Source organism: Poromitra crassiceps (assembly GCF_964638095.1).
Source record: "Poromitra crassiceps genome assembly, chromosome: 18".
NCBI lineage: Eukaryota > Metazoa > Chordata > Actinopteri > Beryciformes > Melamphaidae > Poromitra > Poromitra crassiceps.
The window spans coordinates 22,725,642-22,750,596 of NC_139636.1; the positions used below are offsets into that span (position 1 = coordinate 22,725,642).

A 24,955-nucleotide genomic window follows, 5' to 3' on the forward strand; every position below is an offset into this window, starting at 1 on the left:
TGTTTGTTTGTTTGGTAGAGACCCCAGTAAAAAATCACATCCTTTTGATTTGATTTTTGTGTGAAAAAGAAAAAGAAAAATTGCCATTCCCACTAAAATCGTATCGCATATCGCAATCGCAATATGATTTTTTGGGCATATAGTGCAGCCCTAATGCATTTGTATTTAAAAAATAAATAAATAAATGCAGACCACCGGGAGATGAATAGGAATCGACCGCCGGTCTTTGCGCCATGTCATCCCAGCTCGCTCTGATTTTTTTAAATGTACAGTAACCTTTAACAACCCATCCGAGGCGCAGCGTGCAGCGCGCATATACACGCGCACGCGCACAACATCAAAGTGCATTGTGTGGCAGGGGCTTAGCGGTGAGAATGAAACAGGAGAGTTGTTCTCTTTGCAGATGAAAGGTGAAAGAAAGCCGCTCCTCATTGTCAGACTGCCGCTTTTGTCAGGTTGGGGTTGAGATACGCACACTCACAACCTCAACCCTCCCATCTACGCAGACAATACACACACACACACACAGAAGTTGCTGTTCCACGCCAAAATATCAAGATCATAATAACATACTTTGTATGGACGGGAAGACATTGAGGAACCCGAGACGTAGGAAGGGAAGAGACCGTTGAGAAGATGAGAGTATGAGAGCAGCGTGTGAAGGATTAGATTTATTGTTCGGGGGTTTGGTCTGACAAAAGAACGGGCATAGATCAAAGAGCGGGACACCGCGAGTCGCTTAGCTCCTTACACAGTTCAACAGGACAGTAAAGACTCAACAGTTAGCTGCACTCCACTCCTGGCTCGCTAAATGACTTCCTATGACATAAACTGAGGTTAATTAGCGTGAAGAATGAGCCGGTTTCCAAGTGGACCAGTGTGTTTCTGGAGTGCAATAGGCGAACAGCGACAGAGTGATTGCCATGGCGATCCGAACGCTGTTTTGGTCCAACAGGTAACAAACAGTCTTCGAACTGCGGAGAGACAACGGGGCTGATGTGTAGCAGGGTCACTTTGTTCAAGTGTGTTTACAGTGACGACGCATGGTCTGCTTTCATAATGTTTTGCCATGCACCTAGCATGAATGTCACTGTTAGTAGTAGACTGAACACAGCGCTGCATTGTTCTCTGCTTTGTGTGCGAGTGTGTTTGTGTGTGCGTGCGTAAAAAAATACTGCCCTCTAACAGGTAGAGAGAGAATACTGCCCTCTAACAGGTAGAGAGAGAATACTGCCCTCTAACAGGTAGAGAGAGAATACTGCCCTCTAACAGGTAGAGAGAGAATACTACCCTCTAACAGGTAGAGAGAGAATACTACCCTCTAACAGGTAGAGAGAGAATACTACCCTCTAACAGGTAGAGAGAGAATACTGCCCTCTAACAGGTAGAGAGAGAATACTACCCTCTAACAGGTAGAGAGAGAATACTACCCTCTAACAGGTAGAGAGAATACTACCCTCTAACAGGTAGAGAGAGAATACTGCCCTCTAACAGGTAGAGAGAGAATACTGCCCTCTAACAGGTAGAGAGAATACTGCCCTCTAACAGGTAGAGAGAATACTACCCTCTAACAGGTAGAGAGAGAATACTGCCCTCTAACAGGTAGAGAGAGAATACTGCCCTCTAACAGGTAGAGAGAATACTGCCCTCTAACAGGTAGAGAGAGAATACTGCCCTCTAACAGGTAGAGAGAGAATACTGCCCTCTAACAGGTAGAGAGAATACTGCTCTCTAACAGGTAGAGAGAATACTGCCCTCTAACAGGTAGAGAGAGAATACTGCCCTCTAACAGGTAGAGAGAATACTGCCCTCTAACAGGTAGAGAGAATACTACCCTCTAACAGGTAGAGAGAATACTGCCCTCTAACAGGTAGAGAGAATACTACCCTCTAACAGGTAGAGAGAATACTGCCCTCTAACAGGTAGAGAGAATACTGCCCTCTAACAGGTAGAGAGAATACTGCCCTCTAACAGGTAGAGAGAGAATACTGCCCTCTAACAGGTAGAGAGAATACTGCCCTCTAACAGGTAGAGAGAATACTGCCCTCTAACAGGTAGAGAGAGAATACTGCCCTCTAACAGGTAGAGAGAGAATACTGCCCTCTAACAGGTAGAGAGAGAATACTGCCCTCTAACAGGTAGAGAGAATACTGCTCTCTAACAGGTAGAGAGAATACTGCCCTCTAACAGGTAGAGAGAGAATACTGCCCTCTAACAGGTAGAGAGAATACTGCCCTCTAACAGGTAGAGAGAATACTACCCTCTAACAGGTAGAGAGAATACTGCCCTCTAACAGGTAGAGAGAATACTACCCTCTAACAGGTAGAGAGAATACTGCCCTCTAACAGGTAGAGAGAATACTGCCCTCTAACAGGTAGAGAGAATACTGCCCTCTAACAGGTAGAGAGAGAATACTGCCCTCTAACAGGTAGAGAGAATACTGCCCTCTAACAGGTAGAGAGAATACTGCCCTCTAACAGGTAGAGAGAGAATACTGCCCTCTAACAGGTAGAGAGAATACTGCCCTCTAACAGGTAGAGAGAATACTACCCTCTAACAGGTAGAGAGAATACTGCCCTCTAACAGGTAGAGAGAATACTACCCTCTAACAGGTAGAGAGAATACTGCCCTCTAACAGGTAGAGAGAATACTGCCCTCTAACAGGTAGAGAGAATACTGCCCTCTAACAGGTAGAGAGAATACTGCCCTCTAACATGTAGAGAGAATACTACCCTCTAACAGGTAGAGAGAATACTGCCCTCTAACAGGTAGAGAGAGAATACTGCCCTCTAACAGGTAGAGAGAATACTGCCCTCTAACAGGTAGAGAGAATACTGCCCTCTAACATGTAGAGAGAGAATACTGCCCTCTAACAGGTAGAGAGAATACTGCCCTCTAACATGTAGAGAGAGAATACTACCCTCTAACAGGTAGAGAGAATACTGCCCTCTAACAGGTAGAGAGAATACTGCCCTCTAACATGTAGAGAGAGAATACTGCCCTCTAACATGTAGAGAGAGAATACTGCCCTCTAACAGGTAGAGAGAATACTGCCCTCTAACATGTAGAGAGAGAATACTGCCCTCTAACAGGTAGAGAGAATACTGCCCTCTAACATGTAGAGAGAGAATACTACCCTCTAACAGGTAGAGAGAATACTGCCCTCTAACAGGTAGAGAGAATACTGCCCTCTAACAGGTAGAGAGAATACTGCCCTCTAACATGTAGAGAGAGAATACTGCCCTCTAACAGGTAGAGAGAATACTGCTCTCTAACAGGTAGAGAGAATACTGCCCTCTAACAGGTAGAGAGAATACTGCTCTCTAACAGGTAGAGAGAGAATACTACCCTCTAACAGGTAGAGAGAGAATACTGCTCTCTAACAGGTAGAGAGAGAGTACTGCCCTCTAACAGGTAGAGAGAGAATACTGCTCTCTAACAGGTAGAGAGAGAATACTACCCTCTAACAGGTAGAGAGAGAATACTGCCCTCTAACAGGTAGAGAGAATACTACCCTCTAACAGGTAGAGAGAATACTGCTCTCTAACAGGTAGAGAGAATACTGCCCTCTAACAGGTAGAGAGAATACTGCCCTCTAACAGGTAGAGAGAATACTGCCCTCTAACAGGTAGAGAGAGAATACTGCCCTCTAACATGTAGAGAGAATACTGCCCTCTAACAGGTAGAGAGAGAATACTGCCCTCTAACAGGTAGAGAGAATACTACCCTCTAACAGGTAGAGAGAATACTGCCCTCTAACAGGTAGAGAGAATACTGCTCTCTAACAGGTAGAGAGAATACTGCCCTCTAACAGGTAGAGAGAATACTGCCCTCTAACAGGTAGAGAGAATACTGCTCTCTAACAGGTAGAGAGAATACTGCCCTCTAACAGGTAGAGAGAATACTGCCCTCTAACAGGTAGAGAGAGAATACTGCCCTCTAACATGTAGAGAGAATACTGCCCTCTAACAGGTAGAGAGAGAATACTACCCTCTAACAGGTAGAGAGAATACTACCCTCTAACACAGGGATGTCAAAGATACGGCCCGCGGGCCGGATCCGGCCCGCGGGCAGGTTTCATCCGGCCCGCGAGATGTTTTGGATTTTTTTTTTTTTTTTTTTTTTTTATTATTATTATTATTAAATTCGCACCCCATTATCATGAACTACGTGTGGCTAATAAGCAAGCTGAGTTCATTAATAAGTTAATTAACCTGCACTACAAGAAGTATGTCAGTAGGTCATCAGGTGTAAACAAAGCCGCCATGATGCCACGCTGGAATTGAATCGCGCATTCGGCTACCTACCAAAAAACAAAGGAATCAACAAGATCAGGGGCGGACTGCATAATCAGGCACGTCGGGCAAATGCCCGGTGGCCTGGCCTGCAAAAAAAAAAGATTTTTTTTTTTTTTTTTGGTGCCCGCAGTCAGGCCACTCACTGAACAGCAGGCCAGGCGCCGCCTACTGGTTTACTAGTGGTTTTATTACGTTATTCAGGGTTAAAGTGGGTGCATCTCATTGTAAAATTGGACTCGGCCCAAATTGGGCTTCAAACGGCCAAAATTGGGCTTCAAACGGCCAAAATTGGGCTTCAAACGGCCCAAATCTGGCTTCAAACGGCCCAAATTGGCCCAAATCATGCTTCAAACGACCCAAATTGGGCTTCAAACGGCCCAAATCTGGCTTCAAACAGCCCAAATCTGGCTCCAAACGGCCCAAATTGGGCTTCAAACGGCCCAAATCTTTCGCCGCCGCCCTTCGGACGCCGGCACGCGCGTCGGCCCGTCTCAGCCTGGCCTGCTTGGTATCTAATGCCCGGCCTGAATTATTTTCCCAGTCCGCCCCTGAACAAGATGCTGTCGAAAAAGAGAAAGGTTGACACGGAATGCAGGCAGTTTCAAGAGAAATGGAAAGAGCAGTATTTCTTTTGTGAAGTAAATGGGTAAATGAGTCGAATTGATTTTAGTAAAAAAAAAAAATCCGGCCCCCATGAGGTCTCAGTTGAACAAATCCGGCCCTCTACCTAATATGAGTCTGACACCCCTGCTCTAACAGGTAGAGAGAATACTGCCCTCTAACAGGTAGAGAGAATACTGCTCTCTAACAGGTAGAGAGAATACTGCTCTCTAACAGGTAGAGAGAATACTGCCCTCTAACAGGTAGAGAGAATACTGCCCTCTAACAGGTAGAGAGAATACTGCTCTCTAACAGGTAGAGAGAGAATACTGCTCTCTAACAGGTAGAGAGAGAATACTGCTCTCTAACAGGTAGAGAGAGAATACTGCCCTCTAACAGGTAGAGAGAATACTGCTCTCTAACAGGTAGAGAGAATACTGCCCTCTAACAGGTAGAGAGAATACTGCCCTCTAACAGGTAGAGAGAATACTGCTCTCTAACAGGTAGAGAGAGAATACTACCCTCTAACAGGTAGAGAGAGAATACTACCCTCTAACAGGTAGAGAGAGAATACTACCCTCTAACAGGTAGAGAGAGAATACTACCCTCTAACAGGTAGAGAGAGAATACTACCCTCTAACAGGTAGAGAGAGAATACTGCCCTCTAACAGGTAGAGAGAATACTACCCTCTAACAGGTAGAGAGAGAATACTGCCCTCTAACAGGTAGAGAGAATACTACCCTCTAACAGGTAGAGAGAGAATACTACCCTCTAACAGGTAGAGAGAATACTGCCCTCTAACAGGTAGAGAGAGAATACTGCCCTCTAACAGGTAGAGAGAGAATACTACCCTCTAACAGGTAGAGAGAATACTGCCCTCTAACAGGTAGAGAGAATACTGCCCTCTAACAGGTAGAGAGAATACTACCCTCTAACAGGTAGAGAGAGAATACTACCCTCTAACAGGTAGAGAGAGAATACTGCCCTCTAACAGGTAGAGAGAATACTACCCTCTAACAGGTAGAGAGAATACTGCCCTCTAACAGGTAGAGAGAATACTACCCTCTAACAGGTAGAGAGAGAATACTACTACCCTCTAACAGGTAGAGAGAATACTGCCCTCTAACAGGTAGAGAGAGAATTACAAGAACACCGCTCAGGACAGGTGTCTAAACAAGAAGGGACGGTGCCAAAGGGGGACTGGTTTTGGAGGGTTTGCAAAGCGTTGAAGAAAAGCACAATAAAGTGCGGCGCTCAGGGTGGGACAGAGGGAGAGAAAGAGGAGACTAAAGGTCTCATTATGCTTTCCGCATCAGCGAGGAACGCGAGTGTCCGCGCGGAAAAGTGACGTCAAATCAGCAGACACGCCCCTCCGCAAGGCTCCGTGCGGACGGTTTTCGAGCGGCCGTGCGCACGCCGAAATTTGTAACTACGCGGACGCGGACGGGCGGACAAAGTGGAGTTTTCAAGACTCGCGCTCAATTCCGCCTGCAGAAACCCACACAGAGTATACAAGCTGCACACGTTTCCTCGTCGGATTCCGTGTCTCTCATTTCCGTGCGGCCGGCCAAAGCGTCAAGCATAATCCAGGCTTAAGACACAGACACAGAGAGATAGCAGCAACACAGAAGAAGACAGGCAGAGACACTAAGCCAAATGACCAAAAGAGTGAGAAAACTATAAAAAGACAAAGGAGACGAAGAAGGACAGTCGGTCCTGCCTGCGTATCGTAAGGCTTGCTCCCAGGTGTCTCGCAGACAAAGGGAACCTTGTGAGATTCCCCTGTGAACGCCACCGTTACCGCTTCTCATTAAGATATGGCCCTAAAATAATATCACAATATTTCAGGGTATTTCTGCCATCATGATATTCTTGACGATATGACAAAATACTGGAACATATTTTATTATTAATTTCAATAACATACAATTGCAACAAAAAAAGACTTACAGTTTTATGTCAGCATAAATTAAACAGTTTGCCTTGAAATATGCCTTCAAATTACCGTGGCTTGTTACACATGCTCTTTTGTAAGCAAGCCACTCCCACACTACTGAAGTCAACCCAAACCTTTTTTGGAATTAACTCCTCCACCGTGGACTAGGGATGTTCATCAATAATCAAAAATCGATAATTGATCGTTGAGGAATGAATTCGATCATGTGGAATTTTGATCAAACCTAGTTTTTGCGGACTAGGTTTGGGTGGAATTCGTTCCTCCTCGCCCCACTCCATTGCACAGCCGACTAACGTGAGGTGGAGCTTCGTATAGTCTCTAGTTTTCTGGTTGGGCGGGGCCCTTTGTGCCAACAAAACTGTTTTTAACATGGGGAATTCACACCGGCATGCGCCGGGGACACAAACAAACGCACCCAGCGGTCTGCGGACCTCATTGAGGCCGTTATAACTAGTAATTTATGACTCTTCGTACACTTCTCTCCTAATTTTCAACAAAGTGTGAGTAACGGTACACGAGTTTAAGTGAATTCAAGTCATTTTATTTGTTTATAACGTTATGAACTATGAAGTAGCAGCAGTCAGCATGGACTCAGCTAGCCTTTAGGTGCTAACGCCCACCTCAATCAATTCACACACATCTCGTGGCAAATAATAATATCCACGCGTCGGACTGAGAGCAGCTGGATGGAACTCGACCATCAGGACAGATGAGGTTTTTGTCACGAGTTTAGAAGCCTGGAAGCCGCGGCCGGTGAGCTGAGTCCTACTTTCAAAATGTGAGTACAGTAGCCTAGGAAGCTTGGTTACATCATGTAACCTGTCATCTAACATGTTCGTTTAGCTGGCCACAGCGCTAGTGTCTGATATTCTTACTACACATCAGGATCGTCATCATAGGCGGCCGAGAACGCGCAACGTTATTACCAGAGTAATTATTTTTTATATTTTTTTTTTATAAATATTGTTATTATTATTATTATTATGATTACACTATCGATAATTGATCATTGATCGTTCATTTTCCCGAATTTCGATTATGGAAATGTATTCAAAATGCCCATCCCTACCGTGGACGTGGAGCATAACAGTGTGATGTCATTACTTCAACAAGTCAAAATATTGTCATTATCACGATATCACAATATCATTTCTTTACGATTTTTTACGATTGTAACGAGATATGGAATGGATAATGATACGATATGGCACATACTGCTCAGCACTACAACAGTGTCTACCCACACTAACACCGCATGGCCTCGCCAGTCATAACTGTGGCAGCTTTCACTGGCACAATGACTCAGACTCATCAATAAACTGGGAGTGGTATTTGCGTGTGCGTGTCATTGTCTCTGTCTGTGTACTCAATTTCCTACGCCTGTGTATAAAAAGTAAAAATAGCAAAGTGTCTCAAGTGCACAGTCTCAAACGCACAGGCTCAGCAGCGTATCAATCAGCGATGCACCTCTCCCAGGCGCAGGCATCAAAGGCTGTGAGGGGGAAAAAACGTACACACCCTTATATACACACGCACACGCACCCTGCACTTGCCCACTTTCGTGCACGCACACAGACACACACCATTCGCACAAACTGACTCACCCGCACTGACAAGCGCACACACACAATTACATAAGCACCCGAGGAGTTTGGCAGAGACGCAAGAATCAGAGTGGGAGGCCAGGCACCTGGATGAAGAGATGATGGTCTAAAACCCCACCACAGACACACATCGATGATCTGCTCTCTAACTTCAATTTTTCTGCCCGGTGTGGGTTCTTCTGGAGTGCTGCTCAACCTCAACGACCTTGGCTGCAGGAGGAAGTCAGAATCAGCTAATCACTATGGGGCTGATTGGTATGGGCTTAATGTTGCAATTTATGACAGTAGAGATATCATCCAAAACTGCCGGGTCTACTAGCTGTAGGAAGAACAACAAGACATATAGCAGGGGAGTGCTCCTGTGCAAAATGAGCAGGCAGTTAAGTGGTGTTACGTGTAGCAAACTCCCTTGAACTCAAGTTTTGGAGAAGTTTCAAGAACATTTTGCCTTCATTTTGTGTGTGTGTGTGTAAAGATATTAATACTGGCTGCTCACAGTACCTAATGTGTGACGTGTTGCGGTCGATGCCATCCTCCAACTCTCCACTGTAGCGCCAAACAACTACACTTTTGACCCCACCCCCCGCCCCACTGATGTGTCAGCCTTTCACAAGTCATCAGCCCCTCTGATCCTACTAAAGACAGTCATAGGGTAATAAGAACTGTCTACGCAGCTGACGACTGCTGCCTCTCATTTCTTTTCTTGAGGTTGACACTCCACCTGGTGGCCATGATGCCCAACTACAGCTGCAGGTCACTGGGGCCGCCAAGACTACTACTGAGTCAGTGAAGACAATTAAGGAATTTAGTCCATGGGCAAATGCTGAAATGTTTCATAAATTGCTACCACCCAAGGTGGCCAAACAATTTTGGTATTTTTGTACGATAACCCTGCCGATCTTGTGTAGCTGAATGATAGTTATCACTCTGAAACAAACTACTCCCATATAAATAACAAAACCCTGATTTCTGTGCATTTGTCCAGATGATGTTTGAAAATGATGTCTACTTTTTCATAAAAGCATGAAACTTGGTACAGGTACAGCAGGTATGAAGCTTTCTATGCTATTATGTGTGCTCTATTGCGTATGTAATGTTTTTTTCACGGTTTTACACAGGTTTCTGGCAAGGTTATGATTTGGGCTGGTTTGTATTGAATTGGGCTGGTTTTAAATTGTGATTGGGCTGGAAACTAGGGGTGTTAACGATTAACCGATAGTCGGTTAACTGCCGTTAAGAACGTGACCGATTAAAATTAATTAACTGTTTTGACCGACAACATTGTTACTTTGTGTCTTCAATTCAGTCTTCATAGCTCACAGTGTGTTAATTATACCAGTCCAGCAGAGGGCGTACCTCCCTCAGCTAGCGCAACAGAAGGAGTGGTCACGTGAGAAGGTCGTCACGCATGCATGAGGAAGTAGGAAGTGAATTGAGCAAACAACATGAAAACAAAACAGATGCTAAAATTAGCCGCAAGCTGGCGCTAGCAACAGCATAGAAGCATTAGACTCTAAAAGTAAATGTGTAAATACTGCGACGCCGTTCTCAAAATTCAACTCCAGGGGCAATTTATGATCCCCCGACGAGCATCGCTGAACGTCACGTTACATTCCATTATCGCTGGACGCTGATTGTGGACGCTCATACAAGTTATAGCGTCACCGTCGCCAAACCTGACCACTTTTTTGACAACATTCTATCAAAATTCTGTTTCAACGCCTGCTACAAATGATCAAGTGCTGTTTCCACTCGGTTTAATGGCTGAAACCACAAGTCAAACTTCTTATCTTTCTAGAGACATCTTCTTTTAAACAAACGTAAAGAAACAACGTTAACAATTAACCGATTAACTGATTGTTAAGGTGCGCAACTAACGGTTAAGGAAAATGCATGAAATTCCCATCCCTACTGGAAACTGGCAATCTGATCTGTGGCAACCCTGTTAGATTGCCTGTAAAGCATATTTAAAGCATGGCAGAGCAGAGTCACTCTAACCAGAGACTTACTCCAAGGGGACGCGAAACTGGACGGTGTCTTTGGGCTGCTCCCTACCCGGCCTCACCAGCGTCAGCACCCAGTTGGGCCTGAAGATCCTCAGCTGAGGGTTGCCCAGCTGGTAGATGGGGTATCTGGAAGGAAGAAATGATGCAGATTGTTAGCATTACAGTAACCTTCCTACAGTAGATGCCCTGCTGTATTTCATTACATCACATCAACAACTTGGTAGGTGTTGGGGTTGCACAATTAATCATGTATAACTGCATACTGCATTTTAGTTATCGCAATAATTGTAGAATATTGGCAGATTGAAACATTTCAATCAGAATGTCTGTTACAGTGGGAGAATGTCAAAATGTTGAGCTGCCAAAAAATGCAACGAATAAATAAATCTTTGCCAAAATCATCAAGACTAATACACATAATTAATAACACATACATATTTAATTAAGAGATATGTACTGTATGTGTAATTCAAGACCACAGGATATGACAACCAATGTTTTTAGTACATACTTGAGAGGAAATCTTTTTACATCCTTCCATATAAGCACTGAGCTCACTTGAAAGACAAATGTCATTTAAGAATTTGTTGGGAGTTGTATGAAAGAGAAGTCATGCTTTTTAAGAAGTATTCCTCACATTTGCTTAACAAGGCTTTTTTTAAGAGCTACAATCACAGTGCATCTCACTATTACAGGCTTGGTGAGCCACCATTGAACATTGGAGAAATAAAACCTATCACTACAGTTTGGGTTGACAGGCTACTTTTATGTCAAATGAAGAACACTGATTTAAGTCATGGTTTTAAATATCGTTTCAGATGATCATCACATTAATGTAAGGCCTGAAAAGTTCAAAATTGTGTCATTATGCTGGGATCTGTATGCTATTAGCACCAGGTGCCAAATGCATAAAACTCTGTGTATATTTAGGTATAGAAATCTGCACCCAAAATAAAATGTCACCCAAATTCATACTTACATTATACTTTTCTGCCAACTCGCAACATCACACTAGTCAGACTGCATGGTGTGAGAGATGTGTACCTGTATGTAAATTCTCACTGACCGTGGATTTGTATAAATTCGAAAACCTGTGTGGAAAATGGTGCAGCACACTTTTGGTGTACACAATACACTTGGTTCATACATTTGGCCCCTGGACTGTCACTTTTTCTCTGAGAAACACTGAAGGCTGTTATGACTATAGATACAGTCGGTCTGTGTGGGAACGCCCACAAAATGTTACTTTTGGTAACATTGTCAGTAGGGCCGTGGGGGAAAACGGGAGGATTTCCCCCCTGCTGACCCACTGACCACGCATCTATGACGAGACACCGCCTGAATGTATGCTGAAAGACGACGTAATATATCTATCTTAAAAAATAACATAACATAACATTATAATTGTGCTCCAATATGAACTACAGCTTGTATAACCCAAGGCCTTTTCTTCAGCATATTCCATAACACATGCAACATACAATGAAGGAAGGAAGCCTTAGCAGCCTGAAGTGGACTGATTGGTGAATTATAAAGTAAATAAAAATGATATGAGTTGTAGCTATAATGATTAAAATAGACATTAATTTGTTCATTCTCGCATTGTGCTAACTTCTAGAAAATCTAATAAATAGTTAAATTTACTTTATTACTGAATTTGGTGTGGAGCTTTAGCCTGTGGAGTGTGGGACCTGATAGACTGACTCCCTCAAGGAAGGCACCCTGGGAGTCCGCGGGCTCGGACTGACGTATGCAGGTCGTTTACCAGCAGCTACAGACCGCGACAGGGAGCTCCGCGTTCAGTGTTGTTGTGTACCACCATCTGACGGTATACCACTGTACCACGTCAATTGTTCTCTGCCTGTGGTGGCACAGAGTTGGAGGAGCTTCTCTGGAAAAAGACAGCAACCTGGCTGTAAGTTAACGGGGATGTTTTTAGCATGCAATACCTGACTAAAGCTAACTGCTGCTGTGCTAGAGTAAAGTTTATTGAGTAAACGTTAACAGTTTTGATTGTTTGTGATACACAGTGAGCAGACGGGACATTGACGTTTAGGACAATGTGACAGGAAGACATTAAAAATGATGACTGCTAATGTCAACGTTACCAAACAAAGAGACAGACACAGGGCACCATGGTCCAGGCTCACAAAGCTAACAGTGTACTGTAGCAGGGTGTGCTAGCTTATTAAATTGCCAGTAAAAGGTTGACGGCTTTTGCACGTATTTAACGTTACGGACAAAACACGGCACTTACATTAGTCTTCTTGTTGCCATCGCTGTAGTGGTTTGTTGTGATATATATGCTGATACTTGTTTTGTTGTCTTCTCAAGGACTAGCTGTCACAGCTACACGTGTGAGTAGTACTTCCGGGAACAACCTCACTGCGCAGGCGCGTTCGTGTTTCACCCACAGAGGTGCCCTTGCTTGAAGTGAAGTTGCCAGAACGTCGTGCACTGCAGAAGCATCCTCTGCCTCTTCTGCACGGCTCTCTCAGTCCTAGGTGGTAGGCTACAACTAAATGTCCATCTCAAGTATAATACAATAAATGGGGCGGGGAGGGGGGGTTATATGTGTTACTGATTGGCCCAGAGGGGTGTTGGTTGGTTGGTTGATTTTTTTACTTGAATTAATTCATCCATTGTATACTACAAGATTTGCCATTTTGCATTCATTCTTACACTCAGTCTCAATATATCCTAAAGGTTTTTATTTTTCCAATTGAAATGTGTTATGGTCACCCAGGATTCAGTAGGTCACGGGTTGGCTTGGTTCCAGCTTTAAAAATCGTTATATAAGGTTTTATTCAAAATGTCTATGGAGAAAATGAATGGGGACTTCTCTTCCGGGGCTGGAGACGTCCCGTGACTGTTGAGCTGAGACGGAACAATTAGGAGTCGAGACCACCTAAACCGACCGAGGCAAGACCAAGACAGAGAGGGGGGTGAGACCGAGACCAGACCAATGCGAGACCATTTTCAAGACAATTTATCATTTAATCTTTACACCATTGCTCTGCTAACAACGAAAAAAGAATTATTTAGGAATTTTAGTCAAATACAAATGGCTGTACAGTATATATTCAGTGACAGAAGGCAATCCTTTGATCTGAAACACTGCAATTCCATATCACTGACCTTCGGAAAGGCTCAGCACAGTGGGCAGAATGAAGTGTAAAAACACCTTACTGCTTATATGACTGAGTCCGAGAAGAGACCGAGACCAGACCATCCAAAATGTGGTCTCAAGACTGGTCTCATGTACTCCAACACGTACAGAACAATAGGTAAATATACTAGACATTCATTTAGATGTTACTGCCTTATCACTCACAATTCTATACTCACTTAGCAGTTATGGACCAGAAAATATGACCGTTAAATACTGTCATTTTGCCCATAAACTCATATCCAATTCAGAGTCAGAGCAGACTTGTCCCATCCTGAGATAACAGCAGAGAGGGTGTATTCTTTTCAAGGGTGGATTTGCCTTTTAGGAATGTCACTGCTCCGAGTATTTCTCTGGGCACAATGTTATGAGGAATCAGCAGAGGGAGACCTTGTCCCACTGTCCCGTCCCTCCTTCAGACCCCATGCCCCAGCGTCTCTGACCTCACACCCGCTACGATGTGCCTGTCACGGGGGGGAAGAATGATTGCGGGGCCCCTGAGTGGAACATGAGTCCCTGGCTCAGCTGGTTCAGAGCTGGCAGGGGCGGGATAGCTTACAGCCCACACTGACAGCCCACACTATGCCAGGGAGGGAAGTTTCCATCCGTTAAGATGCCATGCTCTGTGTGTGTGTGTGTGTGTGTGTGTGCGTGCGTGTGCGTGCGCACGCGCGCGTGTGCATGTGTGTGTGTGGAGGGTCCTTGAGGGTGCTGCAGTTAGGCAACTGATACAATTACCATAGAGTCTTCATATGTTTGTAAGTTGACATGGGTACATGTCACTCTATATCAGAATATCTTATCAGTCTTACAGTCTCCTGATTTAAAAAAGTGTATTTATTTATTTATTTATTTGTTTATTTATTTTGCCTCGAGACGAGAAAAAAATGTACGGTGCCACGAGTTCATTGGTTGTTTACTTGTTTGTTGTTCATCTGACAGCTGATGTGAGAGTGTAATGGAGATTCATATGGAGGTGGAGCAAAGTTGGGATGTTTCCTTTCAAAATAATAATGTCCATTACTACTGAGTATCTATTTAAAACATAAACCATTACAGTAAGGTCAGTAACACTTTATGATTCAGATAAATTATTAAATTATGTTGGCTCTAAAATCCACAAAAAATAATTAAATCAAATAGAATTTATTGCAAGACAGACTGTAATTTGAATAGTTTTATTGTATTATTTGGTTATTGTGTTATCACATGGGTGGCAGTGGCTTAGAGGTTTGTGCCTGGAAGGTCGCCAGTTCAAATTCCAGACCACCAGGGAAAATCTGGATGAGGAAAATACACAGTGCCCCCTCCCGCAACAGCTACTGTCCCCACAATAGTGTGAGTGGGTGTATTTGAGTGGGTGTGATTCAGACCATAGCTGAAGAAATTCTATAATATTATAACTAATCATCATCATCATCATCATCATCATCATCATCTAATAATAATAATAATAATAATTTAAAGTAAGTAAATAAGTAAGTAGTAAATTACTGAATTTAAAATGATTTATGGTCTGCTAACTGTAACAGATTACAGTTGCATGGATGACGATAGGCGTTGGAGTTCAAATACAAAGAGGTTGTGTTGTGTGCCGTTTGCCATGTGTTCATACTTACACATTTGTAATGCAGTGTGTGTGTGTGTGTGTGTGTGTGTGTGTGTGTGTGTGTGTGTGTTATGTGTGGAAGTTTGATTCCCAGATTCTTATGCCCCATGTGTCCCTTGGCCTATGATCTGGATCCTGCTGTGGGCGCAGTAGCAGCCCCGGGCGATTACCTGCCAATGTTTAGTGAAGCTGCCTGTAGGAGACGGACCTCCATATGGATACGACCCAATATGTCGTTTTTACAAGCAGCTGAATACGACCTAAAATCACGTTTCAACATTAAGCGACCTGTAGCGGTCGTGTGAATAACAGCCCAGTCTCAGAGTTTGGTAAAATTACAACCTGGTGCGGGATTTGAACCTGGGGCCCCTGGCTTGAAAGTCGCCTGTCTATACCTAACGCTAACCCACACCCTAACGCTAAACCTAACCCTGACCCTTAACCTAACCCTAAACTTAACCCTAAAGTCGCTTTAAAAAAAAAAAAAAACGCTTTTACAACTTGCTTTTTGGCGGAAGTCACATAGTATTTTTTCTCTATCACTGAGGGGCGCTAGTCTAACATACGTGATACGTCTGTCATTTTGCAGTCATACAATTGTATTGGTCGTATAAATTGGAGGACATGTTGGCCTGTAGCCAGTGCAGACCAGGCCAGGAGGGAGAGGAGCTGCCTGTAGCCAGTGCAGACCAGGCCAGGAGGGAGAGGAGCTGCCTGTAGCCAGTGCAGACCAGGCCAGGCCAGGAGGGAGAGGAGCTGCCTGTAGCCAGTGCAGACCAGGCCAGGAGGGAGAGGAGCTGCCTGTAGCCAGTGCAGACCAGGCCAGGCCAGGAGGGAGAGGAGCTGCCTGTAGCCAGTGCAGACCAGGCCAGGCCAGGAGGGGGAGGCTGCCTGTAGCCAGTGCAGACCAGGCCAGGCCAGGAGGGAGAGGAGCTGCCTGTAGCCAGTGCAGACCAGGCCAGGCCAGGAGGGAGAGGAGCTGCCTGTAGCCAGTGCAGACCAGGCCAGGCCAGGAGGGAGAGGAGCTGCCTGTAGCCAGTGCAGACCAGGCGGGGGAGGAGGGGGGCCGCAACATGAACGTTCAGCCAAAGGTCTGGTCCCACACTGTTGTCCAACTCTGACATTTATAGATGCCATACTAGTCTGTTTGTTAACGTGCACAGTTGGGCTCTCTGACGGAAAATAAATGTTAACCATTATTATCTAATTTCATTGGTTGTGACACGGGTCATATGTGAATATGAACCTGATTAATGAAGTTTTATTGCCTTCCACATGACCGGGGCAACAGCCTGAGGGAACTCTGCTGCTCTCATTACTTTACAATATTTTTTTGCTTATGGTTCATTTTCACAGAAGTCATATTCTGGTTAATGGCTTGGCCTTTGATTGCCCTCTTTGGCTACACAGCTCGCACTCCACACACACACACACACACACACACATGTACGTCGTATGCATGGACACCGTATACACACACACACACACACACACACAGGCAGCCACCTCAGGTGCACATGCAGCAAAGGGCAGTTTAGCAAGTAGCAAACTTGTATAATAAATCAATTATTTTTTGTAGTGAGACAACTCAACAAAGCCCTCAGTGTACTTACACCAAAATCTCCACATATTTTACTCACACCACTCTGAGTGTGTGTGTGTGTGTGTGTGTGTGTGTGTGTGTGTGTGTGTGTGTGTGTGCGCGCGCGCGCGTGTGTGTGTGTGTGTGTGTGTGTGCACCTGTGTGTGTGTGTGTGTGTGTGAGAGAGAGAGAGAGAGAGAGGGGGGGGGTAGAGAGAAAGAAATGGAGAGAGATGGAATGAGGGGTCAGGTCTGGGGTAGTGGAAAGTGGCTGTTTGTGTGACAGTACAAAACTGGGAGAGTAAGAGAGAGGGGGGGAGAGAGTAAGAGAGAGGGGGGGGGGGAGAGAGAGAGAGAGAAGGGGGGGAGAGAGAGAGAGAGAGTGCTCTAATGGGAGAGGTGGATAGACGGAAACAGTTGGGTCTACAGCACGATTGTCCCGCCAAGAGCAGGCGCTGGGGCCACATGGAAACTTTCCCCCTCCGACTCTCAGAGTTGTCGGTATTGAATATCCTAGAGAAGAAGAAAAAAAGGAAGTGGTAAATTGAAGATCCAGACGTGAAGATGGAAAAGTTTGTCAGTTGAAGTGAATAGTTTTGCTTGTAAAGGCACCCAGTGTTTTTGTGTTTTTGTCTGAAGCCATTTCGCCCTTCCATGAAGAACAGGTTATCCTTTTGCTTTGAATCGCTTCCCCCTATGGCTGCTTGGCTAAAGTTGTGTTAATGACAAGTAGAATAGATAGATAGATAGATAGATAGATAGATAGATACTGTAGATAGATGGATTGATTGATAGAGAGAGAGGGGGGGGTGAGCAGCAGGTAGAGCAATGGGGCGACATGAGCAGAGACAGAGCAATGAGGGCGGGAGCAGCAGAGCCAAGCTTTGGGTCCAGACCAGGGCAGATTCAGCAGAGGCTTGTTGGGTCCAGACCAGGGCAGATCCAGCAGAGGCTTGTTGGGTCCAGACCAGGGAAGATCCAGCAGAGGCTTGTTGGGTCCAGACCAGGGCAGATTCAGCGGTGGCTTGTTGGGTCCAGACCAGGGCAGATCCAGCAGAGGCTTGTTGGGTCCAGACCAGGGCAGATCCAGCAGAGGCTTGTTGGGTCCAGACCAGGGCAGATCCAGCAGAGGCTTGTTGGGTCCAGACCAGGGCAGATCCAGCAGAGGCTTGTTGGGACCAGACCAGGGCAGATCCAGCAGAGGCTTGTTGGGTCCAGACCAGGGAAGATCCAGCAGAGGCTTGTTGGGTCCAGACCAGGGCAAATTCAGCGGTGGCTTGTTGGGTCCAGACCAGGGCAGATCCAGCAGAGGCTTGTTGGGTCCAGACCAGGGCAGATCCAGCAGAGGCTTGTTGGGTCCAGACCAGGGCAGATCCAGCAGAGGCTTGTTGGGTCCAGACCAGGGAAGATCCAGCAGAGGCTTGTTGGGTCCAGACCAGGGCAGATCCAGCAGAGGCTTGTTGGGTCCAGACCAGGGCAGATTCAGTGGTGGCTTGTTGGGTCCAGACCAGGGCAGATCCAGCAGAGGCTTGTTGGGTCCAGACCAGGGCAGATCCAGCAGAGGCTTGTTGGGTCCAGACCAGGGCAGATCCAGCAAAGGCTTGTTGGGTCCAGACCAGGGCAGATTCAGTGGTGGCTTTTTGGGACCAGACCAGGGCAGATTCAGCAGAGGCTTGTTGGGTCCAGACCAGGGCAGATTCAGCAGAGGCTTGTTGGGTCCAGACCAGGGCAGATCCAGCAGAGGCTTGTTCACTGATGTGTGCTGGGAATGCAGGCGAGGCCAGGACAGTAGGCCTTGGGCTGCACTCCCAGTGGGGATGTTATGTGTGCTATGTAGCACAGTCAGGGATGAGGCAGAAATGTGTCCGGGGAGCCAATTACCATTTTTGGCAGCAGTTGGCAGCTGTTTATTAAACCATTTTCAATCCCCCTGTTGGCAATCTGTAGCTGATGTTTCATTGGCAGAGAGCTTCAGTGGCTCCCCCTGTTGGCAATCTGTAGCTGATGCTTCATTGGCAGAGAGCTTCAGTGGCTTCCTATCTATCAGATCAACGGTCACTGAACAAGAGAGCTGATCTGCGGTCAGTTGTCTTTGGATCACGTCTTCAGATCGTAGTGAATGGGACAGATGTTAAAGAGTTGGGGATTGAGATATCCAAAACCTGCACTCCTACTCTATTTGTATACTAAATTTGTTTTAAGAGATACACCTGTGGGCAAATTTTGTTTTTACGTATTTTCCACTTTCAAGAGGAATGCAAAACCATCACAAGAGTTCAAAAACAACTTCACTGCCCATGGCCCATGAGAGATTTGAAGCTCTTGAGTTATTGCTATCATCAAAATAACATGATTTACAAGTAGCTCCGGCAAATTGTCCACAGCTAGTTGTCTTAATTGCAACTTTGAACCTTGTGCAGTTTAAATGAAGCTGTCAGTTGACTTGTCACACCAAACGCAAAACCGTTAGTCCCTCCACCCCACACCCAATTAAACCCTTGCCCCCTCACCACCAACACTAAGTGTGCGGTCAGAGGAAGTGTGCGGTCAGAGGAAGTGTGCGGTCAGAGGAAGTGGCCGGTTCAGGTCAGATTCCTCTGTTTTTTCATCTTCCATGTTCACACTGTCAGAGGGAGTGGGTGCATGCCACGCAGCAGTCCTCTGCCTATTTATAGCCTTGAGGGACGGAGATGGGGGCACTCTGGATGGCGTGTGAATTTAGGCCCTCCCCCCTGGATGTTCCGTTGATGTCATAAGCCTGACCCCTGACCCAGGAGCCTGGCTGCCACAAGGCTCACGTTGAACTTGAATTTCAGGGGTTCACTGCCAAACGCATGCAAGCGCACACACGCGCGTGCACGCGCGCACACACACACACACACATACAGTAATAACTACATACATATAAGCATGCACACACATGCACTAACAAAATGTACTGTGTGAAATTTCATAGCAAGGAGTTGTATAAATATACTGGTGAAGATGCATAGAATTGTATTCACTGATTCAAATCTCTTGCACTGTAAAGTAAGGTAGTGTAGCGACTTTGCCCTAACAACAACTGACACTAACCAGCGTGAATTCGCAATAGCAGCGACCACGTATGCACGTTCATCCGCGCGTCGCCGTTCATGCATTCTCACACTCATCCCCCACCACAAATTTCTGAAAAGCAGGGTGGCAGGGCCAGGACCTGCCCTACTCTTCCTCTTCCTCTGCCACCCTGCATTTGGAAATGCCCCACGCCCCCCCCCCAACCCCCTTTAGCCATTTGGCATGAACACCCACACACACACACACACTTGACCTCCATGCCAAATTTCAGCCTCCTAGGGCGAAAACTGAGGCCGCCAAAGGGTGGGGAAATGTTTGCGGAGCGACCGACTGACCGACAGAGCGACCTATAGACCAAATCAGCGGGATGTTTACATTTACTTCCGGGTACCCCTGAGGTCCACACATTATAATGGCGGTGGACGGCACAAACTGACGTGTTGAAGACAAAAACAGACAAAGAAGACAAAAATGGTTCGTCCATGTTGTGTTGTTGTTTAATATCATTCATAACAACACTTTCACTAACGTTAGTGGAGACCAGACTAGCTAATTTACCTGTTGGACCAGACTAGAGTAGACTTGAAGCTAAATTAAATTGACGTGGCGTCAGTAGCTCTGTCTGTACCAGGCTCTTTCTCGCCGAGAAGAGCCTGGTGACGCGAGGTTACTCTGTCTGTAACGTTAAAAAACAGCGAGTTTGACAGACAAACAAACCTTATTAGCTAGCTAACCCTACATAAAACAAACACAGAAGAAAGGCTAGATACGTCGGACAAGCATGTTTACCAACCGTTTAACCATTTAAATTGAAAGTAGTCGGCCGAAAACAACGAGAGGGTTTGACAGCATTTATTTGACAACACGCACATTTAAACCTGCCGCCTTCCCCAAGTGGTACCCGGAAGTAAATTTGTTTACATGGTGACGTCACGGTGATTTGGTCTATAGAGCTGCTCAAAAGTAGACTGTAGATCTTCTTTCTCTTTCACATCGAGTAGTCGGTGTGACTGTGCACATGGAAACACTGTTCTTTCCCATGGGAAATATTTTGCAGGAAACAGTAACCACAGACTCTGTGTCTCATCCTAACCTGAAAATGTGGCTCTAAAGGATTGCAGTACAAAGACTGTGTAAAATGGAGAGGAAAGGAGACACAGTGATTTGCATAGATTTTGAAATGGGCTAGTTGAAGTTGGGGTGATTAGGTGGAGAGCTCACACAGGTTCCCACAGCGTTAATATCCAGTGTCTCTCTCCCTGCCAGAGTTATGTGATGCATCGGGGGGGGGGGGCTGACATGCACAAACGGGGACAGGGGCAACTGATCTTGAAGGTATGTCAGCCGACACTCTCGGGATCTCTGGTGCGCTGCACAGGCCTTAACCTACAAACATAACACTGTCCAAGCCACAATATATACTGTACCTCTCCTCCCATTTTTAGGTTGGAGAGATTTCAAATGAAGACTAATGAGTGCAAAATGAGCAGGATGCAGTTTTAGGTCACAAAGGATATTCTTCTGTGAGAGCTAAGAGTTGAGCATCAAGTATTCGATTATTCGTCCGTGCACGATATTGCATGATGCCTGCTGCTGAAAATGGCGCGTACATTGATTTGGAATACAAGTCGATTGTCACCAGAGCCGGTATGTGTCCAACAGAGTGACATCAGCTATATGGTGACTTTGTGCTTCCAGACACAATGGATGTTGACAATCCAAATGCGTGCCGATGCCACCTTCCACCAATCACGCCGCCGCCCGCTACCCTTCAAGCGCTCATAAACAACATTCCTACCCTCAAATGTCTCGCCTCCATACTTCATGAGCCACACCGCGCATTAACCCTTGCACACGATCTGCAATGTATTTTTGGGGTCGCGTATCAAATACAAGACGTTCATAATCCACCGTAGATTATATTTTTCCATCCCATGCTTATTACACACATGCACAGGTCGATGACAGTGATATTCCTAAACCACATGCACTGAGCCATTCAAAAAAAATCTCTATCAGTGGAACAAATTTATGGGCCCCATACCATTACAATACACCCAAAATAGATGACACAAAGCAGAAAAAAAAGTCTCTGTTTGTCATTAAGTTTCAACTATGTGGGTTTGTCCTTTGGCTAGACCCAGCATCTCTGCACATCAAGGCCATATTCCATATTTGGAAGCGTTTCTTCAAACTAGTATTTCACTTCTAAAGTGTTGAAATGTTTTCTTTTTTATATGGGCAAAACAGATGCCAACATGCATAAAAGAACCCAAAATAATAGTTACCTTGCAAAAAAGTGACTTAGTTGTAAAGTCGTGAATTCTTTTTTCTTCTCCTTAAAACAAGTGATACTTTCTGTCAATGTTGTGAGATATTTCAATTTATTTCCAATGTGATCTCACTTGTGTCAAGAATTTTCTAGAAACAAGAATAAGGCAGATCACTCCACTAGTACAATGACATTTGGTCAAAGAAAGTTATTTAAATAAATTGAGTTCTGGTGTGAGGCCAAGTGGGACCTTTTCATTAGAACCCTATTGGTAACACTTTATAATAAGCATCTTTAATAAATGGCAAATTGATAGTTAATTAAACTGTGATTAATAGTTATTTCACTTTTTACAAACAACTGAATGATAATTAATGTTTACAGTATTTATTAACCATTTACAAAGTATTATAAACATCAGTTGCAACTTCATAATCATCATCCAAATCATGTTTATAGTTCTGGCCTCCTCTGCCCCCCTCTGTCGCCCTGTGTCCCCTCTGACACAGGTAGACAGAGGGGGACATTTTCTCAGAGGAGGACACAGGGGACAGAGGACAAATGGGACATTTTGACAGAGGAGGACATATGGGGACAGAGGACACGGACGACAAATGCGGACATTTTGACAGAGGAGGACAAATGGGGACAGAGGACAAATGGGGACATTTTGACAGAGGAGGGGACAGAGGAGGACATGGGGAGACAGAGGAGGGCACAGGAAGCACCCTGTGTGATAGCTTGCCGTCTTCGGTGTATGAATGTGTGTGAATTGGTGAATGGAGACAAATTGTGCTTTTGATAAAAGTGCTATAAATGCAGTCCATTTACCATTACCAGTCCATGACAGAGGAGGACACAGGGGGCAGAGGAGGAGACAGGGGACAGAGGAGGCCAGGGGGACAAAGGAGGACAGAGGAGGACTCAGGGCAGGGGACAAAGGAGGGCACAGTGGACAGAGGGGACAGGGGAGGACAGATCTATGAACATGATTTGGATAGCTATTATAAAGTTGCAACTGGCCTTTTTCACAGCAGCCATTTTGTGTCTAAAAGGAAGGAAGTAACATGTGCAACCAACATAATTAGGGTTTCCAACTCCCAGTCCATTTAGGTGTTCTAGTGCTGTGGCCCTAATTAATGATTTGCTTGCACCTGGGTTTACCCTGCCTTTTAGACACAAAATGGTGACTGTGAAAAAGGCCCACTGTCTGATGTTTATAATACTTTGTAAATGGTTAATAAGTGTAAACATAATTCATTATCAATCATCAATTATAATTTCATTGTTTGTTGACAGTAAACTAACTGTTAACTAAGTGTAATTAACTATCAATTTACAATTGATTAATGATGGTTATTATAAAGTGTTACCACACTATTTCAGTTTCCATTATTGTATTACAGTTGTAATCAAGTATTCAATCATTTATTTTGTTATCATCCCCAAAATATCAAATTGAACTTGCATTGTCCAAAAACTAGTGCCACAATTAGTTTTCATCATAATTCCACTAATCAGTAGTTTGAATGAATGAGAAGAAGGGCAGAAGGGGACCCGGGCTACTCCTCTGTTTGGAATCATCCCCACTACTTTGATTTAATCGAGCCAACATTGGACATCATCAACATAATTCGATTCCCATATCGCCCACAGGAGACAGGACTGAGTTACCCTGATGTTGGGAAGAGAGGACACAAAAAGATGTAGGCCTACTGTAAATGCAAGTAAGTCATTATGATTTTTTTTTCTCTGCATGCCCACTCACAAGGAAGTCAGAGGTCAGGCTCACTAACACGCACTAGGAATTCGGTGCTCAAGGACACTTCAGCAAATTGAGAATGGTGTCCGTTTGAGCAGTAGGAGAAATTAAAGTGACCGTTCACGTGAGACGTTGACAAAGACAGTTTGATCGATATGGCATCTATCAATTGCCACTTCAAAGCATCTTTGATTTATGGGGACATGTGTAGCAATGACTGGTGACGATAAGATATTTTTTATTGGACAATGTTAGGAATTATTTGACGTAGCCAATCAAACTATCTTGCACAGACTGACGCACGACACAAGGTTTAAAGGGAACACTGTCCTCCTGGATACTCCACTGATGTGATTTTGTACATTTGGCTTCCAAATCGATTCCAGGGATCTTGGTCTTCTCTCCATTCTGATAAAAACGACAAGATCCAATTTCGGACTTAACTGAGGCATGGCGAGTGCCCCTGCGTTGTTATACCCAAATGACGCCCATTACCGTTTACCAAACAGGCGGACGACAGGTCTCCACGGTCTTTACGCACGGAGGGCGCACGGAGAGTTAGCGGGCATGGGGTCACTCCCTCCACGCTGTCGGTGGCCTCGTCGCCCCGGCGGGCAGCTCCGGGACTCTGCCAAACCCTCCCGATCCCCCTCTCTCCTCTCTCTACCTTTCCCCTGAAGAAACACTCCGGTGTTACGTCAGAAAGTGCAGGGCAAGCAAGTTAGCGTCTTAGGAGCTATTCGTAGGCATTGCTGCCAAACCCGGCTTAGGGCTGCTCACTAGCTCACTGCAGCCAATGCAATTTACAAACCCAACTCTTTTAAAGCAGCGGCAGCATGTGGTAAGTCGATTATTCATTGATACTTTTTTTTATCTCCTCGTTGGGATTTTTGTGACAGTTTTCTTCACATGACAGGTCTCTGTGTCTCTGTTGCTGGCACAATTGCGCAAAACCCACCGGTGTAAACTATAGAGTAGGCTGTTTTCCCCTAAAGCCTCACTGCAAAACACCATGACATGATGAACCATCATAGATTTT

General features: G+C 45.1%; 1 protein-coding gene across 1 annotated transcript in view; it reads right to left on the reverse strand.

The window, feature by feature from the left end:
- The window catches only part of mrpl23 (mitochondrial ribosomal protein L23), a 59,749-nt gene extending 46,917 nt beyond the window's left edge, over window positions 1-12,832 (reverse strand). The window contains exons 1-2 of the mRNA XM_083654391.1: window positions 12,724-12,832; window positions 10,470-10,592 (exon numbers count right to left, since the gene is read on the reverse strand). Coding sequence (XP_083510517.1) covers window positions 10,470-10,592; window positions 12,724-12,743 — 143 coding nt within the window. The 5' untranslated portion in view covers window positions 12,744-12,832. The remainder of the gene's footprint in view (window positions 1-10,469; window positions 10,593-12,723) is intronic.
- Window positions 12,833-24,955: the final 12,123 nt, after the last annotated feature.